The sequence below is a fragment of the Mastigoproctus giganteus genome, chromosome 10 (genome assembly GCF_048544385.1).
Source record: "Mastigoproctus giganteus isolate SK-2022 chromosome 10, ASM4854438v1, whole genome shotgun sequence".
NCBI classification, from domain to species: Eukaryota; Metazoa; Arthropoda; class Arachnida; order Uropygi; family Thelyphonidae; genus Mastigoproctus; species Mastigoproctus giganteus.
Window position 1 is genome coordinate 166,778,410 of NC_143584.1, and position 16,103 is coordinate 166,794,512.

Genomic DNA, 16,103 nt, shown 5'->3' on the forward strand with positions numbered 1-16,103 from the left:
TGCCTCTGTGTTGCAAGATGACCAAGTCCAAGCTCTGGTGTTGATGTGGGCAGCTGAGAGCTTGATGGGCCCCTCAATTTATTTCCTTCGAGGGCATCCACCCTGTCCTTCAAGGTCTCATATAGGCCCATAACAACGCCGAGTTGTCGCCTAATTTCCTTGCACTCCTTGCATCGTGCACACACAAAGACATCCCCCATGGCAGTATCATGTCCCGTACCCGATTGCTCCGCAAACATCAAGCAAACAGTGCATCTTAAAAGGCCGTGATTCAGGGGGCAACCGCCCCCCTCAGTTCTCCCCTGAGTCACAGCACTCCCATTAGCTTGAGCCTTTTGCTTTGCTGCTCTGGTCAGAATCATGATTTCGATTTAAATGTCAATAAAATTACAATTTCAGAACAAAATTAAAACCTTAAACTTGTATCTTAACACAGTTATAACGCTATATTTATTTTTCAGTATCGAGTGTTATCTACGAGTTCCCTTTATATAACTTCCGTATCAAGTATGTATTAATTATTTGCTACGTTTGTACTCTAAGTCGTTATATATATATAGTTAAAAGTACAATTTAATTGACAATGAAGTTTAACAAGATTAATAGATGTACTGATTAATTGACAATATTATATTATGCACTATACTATACAAAGCTAATGCTATCGAATTCCGGATATGCTGTATCGCGCTTCAGTAACGAGTGTTATCTACGAAATCCCTTTATATAACTTCTGTATCAAGTTATGTATTAATTATTTATTTTTACTAATTATTTATGTTCCGTAACCTAAGTGGTTATATGTATAGTTAAAATTACAATTTAATTGCCAATGAAGTTCGACAAGATTAATAGATTTTACTGATTAATTTTCACGTAGCAATGGCGGCCGTTTATGAACGGTAAACACGTGGATTTGATACCCTTTCCGATACTAAGTAATACCTACAAAATCTCTATCTAAGTTATTTTAACTTTAAGTACCGTAAATAGGAATATAAAGCTACTCTAGAAATAAGTTAATATGTCAATTTAAACTAATAAAGCAGAAAATAAATCAGAAAAAACTTCTCTATTCCAAGAGCGGCAGAAAGGCACGTCCGCACAGGAAATCATGCAATGGAAGAATATGACGATAGTGATTTCTGATTAAGATGTTGAAGCATTATATAGTAAATTCCGTCAGGGCCAGAAGCGCTGTTTGAGGTATACATAGATTCTTTCAGTTCAGATATTGTGAGTGGTTGGTTGTAGGGTAAAGGACATGCAGCTTTTAAGTTCAGTTTCGGTTTTAATTTTTTGAAAAGGCTGTTGATATGTGCTTGAGGCAGACAATTCACAGAACACAGTTCCTAAGGAACTGGCAATCTCTCCAGGAGAGGAGATCTCCTTCCCATTTCAGTTAATAATAGGAGAAGGTGATATATCCTGCTTAGCTTCTTTATTTTTTCCCAAATTATTTGGGTGTCAGTATCTTTGTTGATTAAGGAGACAAATTTTACACATCAATATTTTTTGGCCTTTCGCCGAATGAAACGAGCTTTGGCTCTCAGTCTTTTGAAGTTAATAAGGTTGGCAGTGGTGGGATATTTGCAGGAGGTGTTCCATGCTATGTTTTTTTTCCCCTTTTCACTTTGTTAGAATCACCATTCCACCAGTGATTGTTATACCGATGGTTTCTTATTTGAAACTATGGGATGGCAGCTGTTGCAGCTGTTAGTATCTGCATTGTGATTGATCGGTGGCAGTGTCAATAGCAGAAGACTCAATATCCTCATCAAAATATACATGATTGGTAAATTTTAGCATTAGCATTAGCATTAGTAGAGGCATTTGATGCAAGAAAGCAAGCTTATGCAGCATCAGCCAAAAAAAAAAAAAAAACCACTCCCACTTCACTCCTCTGTTCGTTCAAAATACCTGTCCAGCTGAGCCTTAAACTTATTTAGGCTATCAACTTCCACGACAAGGGATGGAAGTCTGTTCCACCAACCAACCACTCGCTGGCTAAAGGCAAATTTCCGCACGTCTATACTACATCTGTCTTTCCTCAATTTGAATTTATGCCCTCTCAGGTGATTATTCTTAGCGAGAGGAAGAATCCCATCAGCATTGAGCATGCTCAAACCATTCAATACTTTATACACCTCTATCAGATCACCTCGCTGGTGCCTAGTCTCCAGACACTGTAATTTGCAAATCTTAAGCCTTTCTTCGTAAGAGCACCCCTTTGTTCCATTCACTAATCTTGTTGCCCTTCTCTGTACCCGTTCCAGCAGCTCTACATCCTTCTTGAAATGAGGCCTCCAGGACTGTATACAGTACTCTAGGTGTGGCCTGACCATTGCCTTATACAAGGGAATAATCACCTCCTTATCCCTGCTAGAAAAATTCCTATATATCATTGACAATACACCATGAGCTACTCTTGCAGCCCGTCTGCACTGCTCAGAGAACTTCATATCTGCCTGCACAACCACCCCCAGGTCCCTTTCATTCTCTACCACTGTCAGTGTAATACCACAGAGTTGATACGTTGCTCTGGGGTTGCTGTTTCCCATGTGTAGTACTTTACATTTGTCAATGTTAAACTTCATTTGCCACCTCTCAGCCCATCTGCTCAACCTTTCCAGATCCTGTTGCAGCAGCATAGTGCCAGTAGTGTCCTTGACAACCCTGCCTACCTTTGTATCGTTGTATTGTTGTATTTTGTCCAGTTCGCTTTGAAAAATCTCAATTTCGTTTTGTTTCCATACAAACAGAAACTACAAAGCTACAAATCAGCAGAAAATGAGTGCTGTTTAGAGGATTGTGACATACTGCCCACTCTCTAGTTGGGAAGAGGATTGGAGAGCAGACTGATAGATCTATAGCAGTGGTTGACCCAGTAGGAAAATGGATGTAAGTGGGATAGCCAGTGTTAAATAGTGTCAAATTCTCTATGTCAAGCAGCATTTGAATAATCTCACCACATCCATCTGAGACCACAGAACCCCGCAATGGATGATGTCCATTAAAATCTTCTAAAAGACAGATGGGAGACGGTAATTGAGAAATAACGTTTTCCAGATCCCAAAATGCACATGGATAGTTTGCCGGAAGATATATCGAGACCACTGTCAATGTGATACCAATAACTATACACCATTAGAAGCAACCAGCTTCTAATGGTGTTTGAATGGAATGCGCCTGGAGGTAACTTGTGATTCCACGAGTACAGCTGCTCTTACATGGGGATTGTTAGTTTCAGATCGATCTTTTCTGAAGATGGTATAGTTTTTGACTGAAACAAAGATTTTTGGTGAAATTCGTTTCTTGTAGGCACATGGCTGCACAGAACCCTGGGTGTGCCAAGCCCATCATACTTACTAGGTGTGAGCCGCTGGGGTCAATTTTTTTTTTTTTTTTTATGTGAACCCCAAACACGAGAGGTATTAGAACCTATAGTACTTAGTACCGTTCTTGGGTTGGAGGTTGAGAAGACGAAAGAAGATATTTGTTGACACTGGACTTGAACTTCTGTAGAATGTAATTTTCAGGAAATACGTATGAAGGAAGGTTGTTCCAGACAACGGCAGTTGAATTAATAAATGAGGAAGATGAAAAGTTGGTTCTGTGGGTTTTAAGTTGGACAGTAAATGGATGTTCGCTGGTGATGGCACGTGTTCGGACTGTTTTGAAAGAGAGAGCGGGAATTATAGAAGCCAATTCAGAAGAACAGTGCCCATGGAAGTATCTGTAGAAGAGACATGCAGCAGAAACAGTGCGTCTATGAGAAAGCGAGTGGAGAGACTCTGTTAGAGATGAATCATTAATTAACCTAACTGCCCTCTTCTGAATGGAATCAAGAAGCCTGAGAGAGGTTTTGGGGGCACCACCCCAGATGTTGGGAATGGTGGGAGGTGTTTTACCAAGATCATTAATACATGAGCTGGAAGAAAAATGGGATGCTAGCAGGTCAGCTTTATCCTTGGCTGAAGTGACAACAGAACCATCTGGTTTGGACAGAGGTGGGAGCAGAGATGGGCAAAAGTTCCGGCCAATAGCTTTGGCAAGAGACCAGAATGCTTGGCTACCATTAGGGAAAGAAGCACGTTTTGTACTCTTAGCCTGTTCAAACTCTAGTTTGGACTGATTAATAACTGCTTTACAATTGTTGCGAGCTTTGGGCTTTGGTGTAGGCAGAAAATGAAACTTAAGAATTAGAAACAAGCCAATTACGATATGCAACATTCTTTTCTTGGACAGCCTTAGCACATTTATTGGAAAACCAAGGTTTAGATAAAGGACGAGATTTTAAAGTGGAGCGTGGGATAAAGGATTCCATTCCTGCAAGAATAATTTCACTGACACGATCTGAGCAAACGTTGACATCAGAAGTTTTGAAAAAGTAATCCAACCAAGGAAAAGAAGAAAAGAAGTCTCGCAGGTCATCCCATTTTGCATTCTTGTATTGCAAAACAACACGAGGTTGGGAATATCCATGAGATAAAGGTTCCATTGGAGAAGAGACAATCACCAAGTTGTGATCTGAAGTGCCTAAAGGACCTCTCACTTCGACCGTGTTTTTTTTTTTTTTTTTTTGGTAGTTGTTGGCGCATAGGCTTCTGTGGCCGTAATGCACCTCCCAAGGTTTTTGCATTACTTTGATCCAAGCCCGAGGCAAGAATCGAACCCACGACCTTTGGGTTGCAAGGCAGGTACTTTACCCACCTGGCTAGCCCGGTCGGCTTCGACCGTGTATTTAGAAGGGTTGTTTGTGAGAAAAAGATCAAGCGTATTGGCTGTATGATTAGGATTGTCTGGTATTCTTGTAGGTAAATGAACAATCTGTGTTAGGTCATTAGTAATTGCAAAAGCCTCAGCATCTCGACCTACAGGGTCGGTGTGACTAGAAAACGGAAGCCAGCTGGAGTTGTGAACATTAAAATCACAAAGGAAAATTACCTCACTGTTAGGAAAGTTGGTCTGGAGAAAGTCAAGTTGCAAAGAAAGGAAGCCAAAGAGCTCCAAGTGATTAGTGGAGTTGGGAGAAAGGTAGAGACAACAGCTGAATTTGACACAATGAGGTAGAGAGATTTTAAGCCACAGAAGATCGAAAAGAGGAGATTCCAAATTACCAAGTCTCTGATGGGGAATATCGGAACGGACATATGCACAAGTACCACCTTTGAGGCGAAAGGAATCATACACCGAATAATTTGGGCATCTGAGATGAGCAGTAGTTGAATCAGCCGATAACTGAGATTCTGTCAGAAAAAGTACATGGGGTTTGGCAGATTGCAAGTGGAAATGGATATTGTTGAGATTAGAATTAAGACCACGTATATTTGTGAAATGAATTAGGAAGTCCTTGGGAGGTTTAGATCTTTTCGCAGATAAGCTTGCTCTATTAGTTTGACAATTCATGGTGTATTCAATAGTAAGAAAAAGTGGGTGGGACATGCTGTATGAAGTAATGAAATTTTTGGATATTGCATACATGTGGTAAAAATATACCCAGATCCTTGACATAACGTGGCCTCGTCAATGCTGCCCGCATACACACTACTCGGACTCCCTCCAGTCACTATCTGGCACAGTAGAGGTAGCAAGATTATACACTAGCTGATCCGGAAGCCTCCTAGAGAGTTACCAATAGGTTCGGTCCGTGTACTAACTAGCGGCCGGCCTGCGAACACCGTTTTAGAGCTGTACCCTCGAAATGTAAGGAATATTGGATCTCGCCACGACGTTCATCATAACCTCAAAAGTCATCAATCATACTGTATGATGGAAGAGATAGGGAAGGATTGACCGGAACTTGGCTCTAGAGACTAAACATGGGTTCCACCACTTCAAGCCTCCAATAAGCAAAGTGGTGGTATTTCACCGGTTGATGAGAGTCATCTACCACCTAGTACTGCCTGGTAACATAGAGGGGCGGCGTTCCTCCATGTGGTGTGGGCGCCACACCTCGACCCCTGCTTACATTGGTTCACACCTGGGTGGTCACCCACCATGTACTTGTGCATGGAGGTTATAAGCCAGGATTACTAACAGTCCCACGATCGTGAAGGTGCAAGCAGAGGATTTGGCTGTCACAGACCATCCGGACTTCGCAGAAATTGGGTCCACTTGACTTGAGTGTGACCCGAATATCAGTTCCATCAGCGTTTTAGACTCCCAGGTAGTAAGTACAGCTTGTCTGGCATATCTGAGAGAATGTCTGTGACAACCTCAAATTGCTTTCTTCCATATCATCATGAGCACGTATTAATCAAGCAGATCTTGGTTGGCTGTATCATCTGTGTCCATGCTTGATAGATGAGATTGCTTCACCTAAACAGGATGTGATTTCTGCAAATTATCGACTGCTTGACAATGGGGAAGTCTCTGGGATGGAACTGCCAGTGGTGTATTATTGCATTGGTCTACTACGTTTGGTGGAGATGGATGCTGGACCTAGAGGACTGATCTAGCCCAGGCTAAGATCAGTGTGTCTGGATGGATGGATGGATGGACACTTCTGTCTGACAGCTACTGATTGGTGACTGTAAGTAGCAGAAGCATAGGTGCATTTTGGCATACTTAATTTTACTTGTTTTCTTGCCTCTTGGTAGGGAACTTTATTTTCAATTTTTTATTTTTGCATTTTTTTTTTTCCAACTTCCAGAGGTCACAGTCTTTGGAATATGCTGGATGGTTGCCCTAGCAATTTGGACACAGTGGAGTTGGTGTCTTACATTCTGCTTGCGTATGAGTTTTATACCCACAGTTTGCACATGTGCACCTCCACGGCATGCTCTCTGGGAATGGCCAAATTTCTGGCATTTAAAACATCTTAGGGGGTTTGGGATATATGGCCGAATGCAACAGTTTAAATATCCTGCCTTGACTGAAGCTGGTAGGTTTGGAGAACTGAAAGCTAAAATTATACTCCAGATAGGGACTAAACTGCCATCTTTTCGGATCATGATCCTTTTTGATCTTTAAGTTCCTGAACTATTTCATCTTCAGGAACATTCAATAAATCCCATTCAGTGATCACCCCCTTTGAAGAATTGAGGGTGGTACGTGGTGTGATTTGAACTGGGATTCCACTCAAGGATGTTAGATGTAATAATAGTTCAGTGTCGAGGATTGATGGTCTCTATTAATAAATCTCCATAATGAAGGTGTTTCACCATTTTTGTGGAACCAGCAGCATGTTCAAGGCATCTCTAAATGGTGAAAAGAGCTTGCCCACAGGTTGTGTTGACAGAGAATGTATTATCAGGAATGCTGGTGATTCCTGTCTGCCAATGTATTTTTTCATTCTCTTCGAGAGAGAGAAGAAGTCATGGTCAGTATTGTGATTTTAACTTTGTTGAGAGCTCTTTCGCTCTAAACGTGGAAATTCATTTTTTTCCATCTCTTGTCCCCCCAGGTTACTGACCCTGCCACGTGGGGGAGGAGTGGTGCTGCCAGTGACCAAGATGTTGCTAAAGTAAGTAGAGGGTTATTAATGAATATATAGAATAAAAAAACAGAAAGGTGTATTTGCTTTCTATGTTCTTTCTTTCTTTCTTTTGACCTTTAAAGTACTTTACAAAAACAGGTCATCCTAGAAAAGAAACAAAACTATATCACTTTGGGAGAGCACTATATATTCGCAGGAAGAAAATCACTTGTCACTATCGCTTGGCACTCGGGGCTTACGGATACCGAATGGATGATTAGCTGTCTTACGAATGTTGTACAGATTTTCCCAGCATGGCTCAAAAACAGATGTCCACGTGGGATGGTCTGGCAGGGATTTAAACTTGACAGCATACAGCAGAAATAACTGTTTTCGGTGAAGGGACAAAGACAGTTCATTACCTTCAACATAAAGACTTTGGACAGGAGATGTTCTTAATGTACCAGTAGCAATGCAAATAGCCTAGTGGTGGATGGGATCAAGCCACCAAAGGCTATTCCTGGCAGATGCATGCACTTGACACCCATAATCTAATTTTGACCGCACAAGTGCCTGACAAAAACGGAGTAACGTGCACCGGTCTGAGCCCCAACAGGTAGAAGAGAGAGCACGGAGAAGGTTCAGCCCTCTCGTGCATTTGGTGCATAGCTGACGGATATGATGGAGAAATGTCAGCTTGTTGTCAAATATGAGTCCCAAGAACTTCGTTTCTGCTACTACTGGAATGGTGCTTTGTCCAAGTCTTAATTCAAGTTCGGGGTTAAGATTACGCTTGCAGCAAAATGAATGTGAATGGTCTTCTCCGATGAGAACCTGAAACTATTGGCCTTTGCCCAGGAGTTAAGATGATCAAATGGCTTGTTGTATTTGCCTCTCTACAACTCTCATGTTGCATGACTGGGAAAAAATGCTGAAATCGTCAGCATACAGTGCACTGTTTATGGTTGGAAGAAGTTGTTCAGTAATAGACTTAATTTTAATGGCAAAAAGCACAATGCTTAAAACGGATCCTTGTGGAACTCCCTCCTCTTGGCAAAAAGGCCGAGAGAGGGTGGATCCTACTCGAACTTGGAAAAATTGATAAAAAGTTTTTAATTGCAGAGTCTACTACAAATTGGCTATTGCAGCAGACTCTGCAATTGTATATCCATTATGTGCCAGGACCGATGAAGGGTGTGCATTGTACTTTCATTTTCCACACTTTTTCTCATACTACCTCAGAGCTGGTTGCCTGGTTAACAGACGATGTAAAGTAGATCCAGGATTCTATTTTGCTCTTATGTTGGATAAAACTTGCTTTAGCACGTGTACATTTAAAAGCTATTAAATTGGCTGTGGTGGGATATTATTATTTTTTATTATTCTTATTAACTATATGGTGCAAGGAAGCCTGAGGCTATTGGCAGAATATCTTCCATGCTTTGTTTTGTACCTTTTTTTCTGATGGGCATTGTGGAGGGCAATCTGCTGGGCATTCCACCATGGTTTGGGAAATGGTGGAAACTGGGTAGATGTTTTTGGAATTGCGATTGCAGCTGCTTGGACGATGCTTTCTGTGAGGTATGTGACTGCATCATTGATAGGCTCCTGACTGACTGCAGTGATGTCAAAATTTGCCAGATCTTGGAAGGCATTCCAGTCAGCTTGATCATCTTCCACCGGGGTACCCTAAAAGGAAGACATGGTCTCCCACTGTGTAAGCAGCTTATTACAGGGAAGTGATAACTTCCATACAGGTTTTTCTCCACTTCCCAGGTAAGTGAAGGGGAACAGATAGAAAGATCAATGGCAGAAAACGTATGGATAGGCATGTGGAAGAAGGAAGAACCAAACACTGATTGATCCCAGTAGGGCCAGTGAGAGACCACCCATCTTGTTGAAGCAAGGGCCGGGCCAAAGTGGTGTATTGAGGGTGGGATCCTCAACTACCAGGATCCCCCTTTCCAAGAATCCATGGCTCGCTGCGCACATCTGCACACGTCAGATTCCAATGATGTAACCCTAGAACCAAGGTATGGGTGTTAATCTGGAAGTGGTGCTAATCTGGAAGCCCAGCAGCATCACTGGGAGGTCCCCTCACGACGTTGAGAGGAGCCCTATCAGAAGAACGAATTTTGATTGCTCTGCCTTTGCTGAATGTTACTTGAGTGAGCAGCAAAATCCTGACCCCTGCTGGGATGTTGAAGTATTTAACTGTTCACATGGCTTGAAGCACTTCACATTTCTACAGCGGGTTCCATTATGAATCATAATAAAGTGAACACATTATGATTATGGAGTCTGACATCTTGTCATATAATGAGCACTTCTCCCCTCACTAACACCCATCTTGTGATAGCTACATGTCATATGATCCTTCTGTTATTTAAGCTGGTGTATGCTGTTCATTCTTCTAAGCTGGTAAATCTACAGTGAGTGATACATTTTATGTAGCAGTTGTTACATACATAGATAGCAAATCCTTTTGTGGCCAAAAGGCCAAGTGCACATATATGTGGATACAGAATGTAACCTGTGCCTGACACCCACAACAGGATTTAGGTTCTAGGTGTTAAAGGATAATAATGAGGATAAAAAACAATTCAAAAAATAACAATACACATCAAGGTTATAGATTTCTTGCCACCATACTAGAAAAAAATCTGTAAGATAGACTTAAATGTTCACTGTGATTGAAGTACTGCCTCTACTCAGAGTAGAAAGGAATCATAAAACTGCACTGATTCCAGAAAACAAGCAAAATGGTTGCCAGATTTATCTGGCAACAATTTTTACCATTATAAATATTTACTAATGAGACATGGGATTAAAGTATAGTGTAGCTTATCTTGGCAGTTATTTAAGTCAGTTATCATATAGCTCCATTTGCTGATGTTTTTATATATGCCAGTGGAGAAGCGAGTATTCACCTGACTCAACTGTGTGGAAGATACATGGGGCAACAGATGCCCAGATTGCAACTGTGTACTTTTTTTTTTTTTTTTTTTTGGTAGTTGTTGGCGCATCAGCTTCTGTGGCCATAATGCACCTCCCAAGGTTTTTGCAGTACTTCGATCCAAGCCCGAGGCGGGATTCGAACCAGCAACCTTTGGGTTGCCAGGCAGGCACTTTACCCACCCGGCTAGCCCGGTCGGCGCAACTGTGTACAAGAACACAGGATGGCTGATTCTATATTCATTCTATATGTTACTCAAGCAATGTTTTCAGATCCATCACTTAGAGCAAATCATCCTAATATACAAACTTGGTGCATGGAAGTGAAGTTATAACTCTCATCAAAGTGCAGTATGCATTCTGGTTAGCAGCTGAAATCAAATCTGTATGCCTTAATAGGAGAGTAACTTATGCTCTAATATCTCATATTCCACTAGCAGCAGGTTTGACATTACAACTGATGAGCTTGAGGTCTAGTTACATTACATATTAAATTATTTGTTCCTACTTTTTCTACGTGGCCAAACTAATCAACATTATTCTTAACTAGGTACTCTTATTCTGATGGGGTGCAGATGTGAAACTCGATTTCACATCTCATTTGGATGTTAAATAAAGAATACAGCTGAGTAACAGAAAAGCACCTTGATCACAGCGTAACTAAAAATGTTTAATTAAATCATATGAAAGTATAAATATTCCATTAAGTAAAATCAGCAAGTGATATTGGTTAATATAATTTTTTATTAAAAATAATGATGCTCATTACAACTTAGCAAATATAGACTGAAATTATTCATGCTGATTATCAAGTTGTCTTTGATAACTTTTGTTATAACAATGCTATAACCCAATGTACTTTATTTGTAAATCCCATTAGATTGTTCTGTCCAGAAATATTGTCTCTTGCTTTGAGGGCAATAAAGAATTTTTTTATATACAGTGGATTCCAGTTATTTGGGACACATTGGGACTAGTGCATTTTGGCCCGATTAAGCAGTAGTGCCCCAATTATGCGAAGTTTCATGTAAATAGTTAAAAATACAGTATCAATTGTAACGATTGATTCTATGCATGATCAAATCACATTACGATATTCTTTCCATAGTAAAGTACCGTTCACTATACGATATGCAGTAAGCGCCAGTCATTGTGATCATGTTTGTGAATTGAATTTTAATTCTATTAACCACCGATTCTAATAAGTGAAAATAGGACGAATATTATCCGCAGGCTATAAAAGTAATGATATATTTAGCACAAATTTACACTTTATTACCTTACAAATTAAAAAATTAAATGATAGGGGAAAATCAGAATAATATTTTCCGGAGGTTAGCAAAATAAAAATAAATTTACTCTTATGTGCATAGCTTAATTAATATGTACTGTAATATCTACACACACTAACTAGTTGATATTTCTGTTCACTGACATTTGGGGGGGGGATGTTTAAAATGAACAGTAAAAAAGATAAGCAATCAATAACAGAGAACACAGCACACACATATTGCAACTAACATGATATGTGCAAGTGAGAATGGAGTAACCAGTTACAAAGCTTAACAAATAGGAATGAAAAGAAGTTTCTGAAAATTTATTTGTTTTTTTATCTGACTGAAGATTTCATGGAAAGGGAACACATTTCACCACAATAACGTAAAAACCCACAGAAATACAGGTGTTGGTATTATGACAAATTCGATAAGATTGAGTTTACTACCTGTTTATAATAGATTGCACTAACAGAAAAGCCCAATAAACTGGAAACTGCTAATTGAAAATTTTTTTTTTTTTTTTTTATGGTTGTGACCTCCAGAAATATGACCCGAGACAATCTTAGGGTAATCTTGAGTGCTGACTTCTCCTGTTCCGATTAAACAGCATGTTGTCCTAATTAAGCCAAGAAAACCCTGGCTAATTTCTTGATTTCATTCTGTTCTTTAAGATTTGTCCCAAATAAATGGCTGTCACAATTAACTGGTGTCCCAAATAACTGGAATCCATTGTATTTATATACACAGCATGCATTGTTTTATCTATTTAACTTTAGTTATAAGGTCCTTTTATTGTATTTAAATACCTACCTCAAGGAATCTACTACACTGTTCATCCTGAATATTAGGTTCATTTGACAACAGTTCTACAGTTTGAGATGGATAACGTTGTAAGAACTTTACTAAGGGTTCTCTAAATGGACTTCCAGGTTCCATTAAAAGAGCTTTTTCTGTTTTCAGAACCAAATTCAGCAAAAGTTCAATGAATTTGGTACTTGCTGCTGGAATCTAAAGCAATGAAATTAATAATATTTAACAAAAACAAAAAAAAAAATATATTCCTAATGATAAAATATGCACACACCCCTTCCAAAATATTAGAAACCACTATAATAGTATATATTGGGCTATCACGTGCAAAACAGCACAATAATATAAAATTTTTATATGCTGAAATTGCACAAAACTTCAGGCACTGTCATATTCATATTTGGAGTTATTTAACTATTCAAGAGTATATATTAAATTTACTTTTTGCATGTGCAAGCTCTGGAGAGTATGTACATAAATTTACATTTTCCAAGGCTGTTTTATATATATATGATTCAAATAAAGATCATACCTACTGGCGATTTCAAGCTTACAAAAGTCCATTGTAATTCAGATTTAGAAATTGAATTAAATAATAAATAAACAAATACAGAAGATAATACTTTTGAAAAAAATTATAACAATGGTTCTTTTTTACATTTTTTTTTTTCAAATGTTTCTTGAATTTTTAGGCATCTTACCATATATGTGTAAAGCCCTTACTGTTTTTGCTATATTCCGCTTTATGGACTATCCATACACTGAATACACTGTCCAGTCAAAACATTATAGCCACCAACCTAATAGTGGGTACCCTCCCCATAATACAGCAGCAGCCACTGCTGCTGTGTGGTGAAGCATAGATTCTATAAGGCCTCTTTAACATTGCAGAAAGTATGTTGTACTGTAACAGGGGTGGCCAACAAGTTGATTGCGATCTACCAGTCGGATGCAGCTTTAATTTCGGTTGATCACGTCACAACGAATTTTAAATATATATAAAAAATAGCTTAGTCAAAATGTAAATGTTATTATTTTTTGCCCCACTGCATACTCTTATTACAAATCTGTTGAACCATGTGAATACTCTTGTCGCTGGCACCACTTATCTAGTGACATTTCACGCAGTTAAGTTGGAAAGCAGTGTATGTGTAGAATTCTTATTTAGCTTACTTAATATAAATAACTGGACAATATCCTTTGATTTAAAATGAATACTACGAAAAAGAGTAAAACATAATTTTCATCAAAAGTGGGAACTAGAATACTTTTTTGTAATGATAAAATCAAAATGTTGTTGTTTGATTTGCAATGCTTCCGTGGCTTAAAAGTGTTCTTCAAACTCTGCAATTATCTCGAAATACTGCGATGAAACACACTGAAAAAATGAGTGTGTTTCATCGCACTGTCCACCCATGTCAACTGGATGCACTTCCTTAGGTTTTGTGTGTGTCTTAACTAACAGCATAACCTTTCCTCCCTTCCTGCCCTGTCTATCCTTTCTGTACACGTTGTACCCCTAAATTCCAACTGTGCACTGCTTATATCTGTGTGACACTACGTCTCTAATATCCCAACAATATCTGCCTTTGATGTCTTGACCAGCACTTGAAATTCATCAAACTTATTTTTTATACTTCTAGCATTGGAGTACATGCAATTATACATGCACCTGTTCTTACTCTTAGTTACCCTAACACAGCCCATGTATTTGCTGTTCCATGACTCCCAGCAGCTCTTGAAATCCCGAGCAACTTTTTCTCTAGGCTGCTGCTCATTACAATAGCAGCAGTGCAGGAATCACTTTTGCCTCGACCTGTGGCTACTGTTAATCTTTTAGTCTGTGAATCTACCCAAGATAGGAGTTATCCAACCCACCTAACACTGCCTCGATGGCATCAGCAAATATTCTTGTATCCTTTCTATTTAAGTGTATCCCATCCCTGTAGAAGCAGTCTCTTCTGTTAGCAAGCACAGACAACACTAAAAAATATTCTACATCTTGAGCCTTGCACAATCTCTCCAGGGCCGAATTAATTGACAAATCTCTCAAATGGAAATTGCACTACACTTTCATCGTTATCATATGTTCCAGTTATAAGAATCAATTTTGAATGCCTTTGTGATATTTTTCTAAAGCATGTTTCTGGAGGTCACAACCTTAAACAATAAAAACAATTTGCATTTTCCAGTTAGTGCATCTAATTATAAATGGGTGGTAAACTCGATCTTATTGCATTTGCTAATACCAATAACTGCAATTGTGTGGGTTTTTACGCTATTATGGTGAAATGTGTTTCTCCTTCACTGAAATCTTCAATCATATAAAAAACAAATTTTCAGAAACTTTTCTTCATTCCTATTTATGTATTGCAATGACCAAAGAAAAGTGCCAGTGGTGGTAGTGCCAGGAAACAAAACAAAATTGATTTACAAATTAAGATGACAAGTACCCCTGAGTCCAGTGACCATTCAAGCAAAAGCAACAAGTATTTATGAAGATATTAAGGATAAGTACATCGAACCCCAAGCCATGTTCACGGCAAGCAATGGGTGGTTTATTAGGTTCAAGCATCGCACTGGTTTCCACAATGTTAAAGTATGCGGTGAAGTCACCTGTGCCGATTCCGCAGCTGCAGAGAAATTTTGTGATGTGTTTGAAAAAATTATTGATGAATATGGCTACTGAGTGCAGCAAATTTTTAATTTTGAAGAGACTCCTCTGTATCGGAAAAAAAATGCCGGATCGAACATACATTGCCAAAGAGGAAAAGGTAATGCCAGGTTTCAAGGCTTCAAAAGATAGGGCTATGCTCTTGCTTGGGGCTAATGCAGCGGGAGATTACAGATTAAAACCACTGCTTGTGTACCATTCTGGAAATCCTCGTGCATTTAAGGGCATCAATAAGGCCACTTTACCCATGTTTTTTCTGATTGAACCAGAGAGCATGGATAACAATATCTTTACTTGAGGATTGGTTTAAATGCTGTGGACATCCTACACATCTATATGATTTAAATTCAAACGTGAGAGTCATATTTTTACCACCAAACACGACTTCACTCATCCAACCTATGGATTGGGGTGTTATTTCGAATTTAAAAATCATCGAATTTACACAAATCATCAGTACTGACCCTATAACAGCTATAAGTTGATCAGTAATGGTGCCACAGAACAGGTTAGGTTGGCAAGACTGGATATGACAAATCACTGTGAGTGCAAAAATACAGACACTGAGTTTTTACGTATGTGCAAACAGAGACGAAAATGAACCTTGTGTAACGAATGTGGGGAAGTCTTAGTGGACTCAGCGGATGTCACTAGTGAAATGAACAGGTGCTTTGTATCGATCTTTATAGAGACTACGCAAGCAAGAGTAGTCTCTATAAAGCAATATGAAATCATTGCTAATGAATATAATTAGAAAAACTTTCCAGCCCAAAGGGCAAATAATGATCATGGATTTGATGGTATGTATCCAGTAATTTTGAGCAAGGTGGTAAGAGTGCATAGTGTGACATTTAGGCGTGGACATTTTGACACAGTTATTCATGAGCTGCATGTAGGAAGGCCTGACATAGCCGAGTAGTGAAGAGCACTAGTGCAGTAGCAGACGTTCTCTGAGTGGAACGGGGTT

The 16,103-nt window shown here is 39.2% G+C and overlaps 1 protein-coding gene across 6 annotated transcripts in view; it reads right to left on the reverse strand.

The window, feature by feature from the left end:
• Nipped-A (Transcription-associated protein Nipped-A) overlaps positions 1–16,103 on the reverse strand; it is a 1,216,281-nt gene that overhangs the window by 605,371 nt on the left and 594,807 nt on the right. For all 6 annotated transcript variants that reach the window (XM_090382460.1, XM_090382459.1, XM_090382462.1 and 3 more), the window contains one exon: positions 12,463–12,660. In XM_090382460.1, the coding sequence (XP_090238586.1) occupies positions 12,463–12,660 (198 nt within the window). The remainder of the gene's footprint in view (positions 1–12,462; positions 12,661–16,103) is intronic.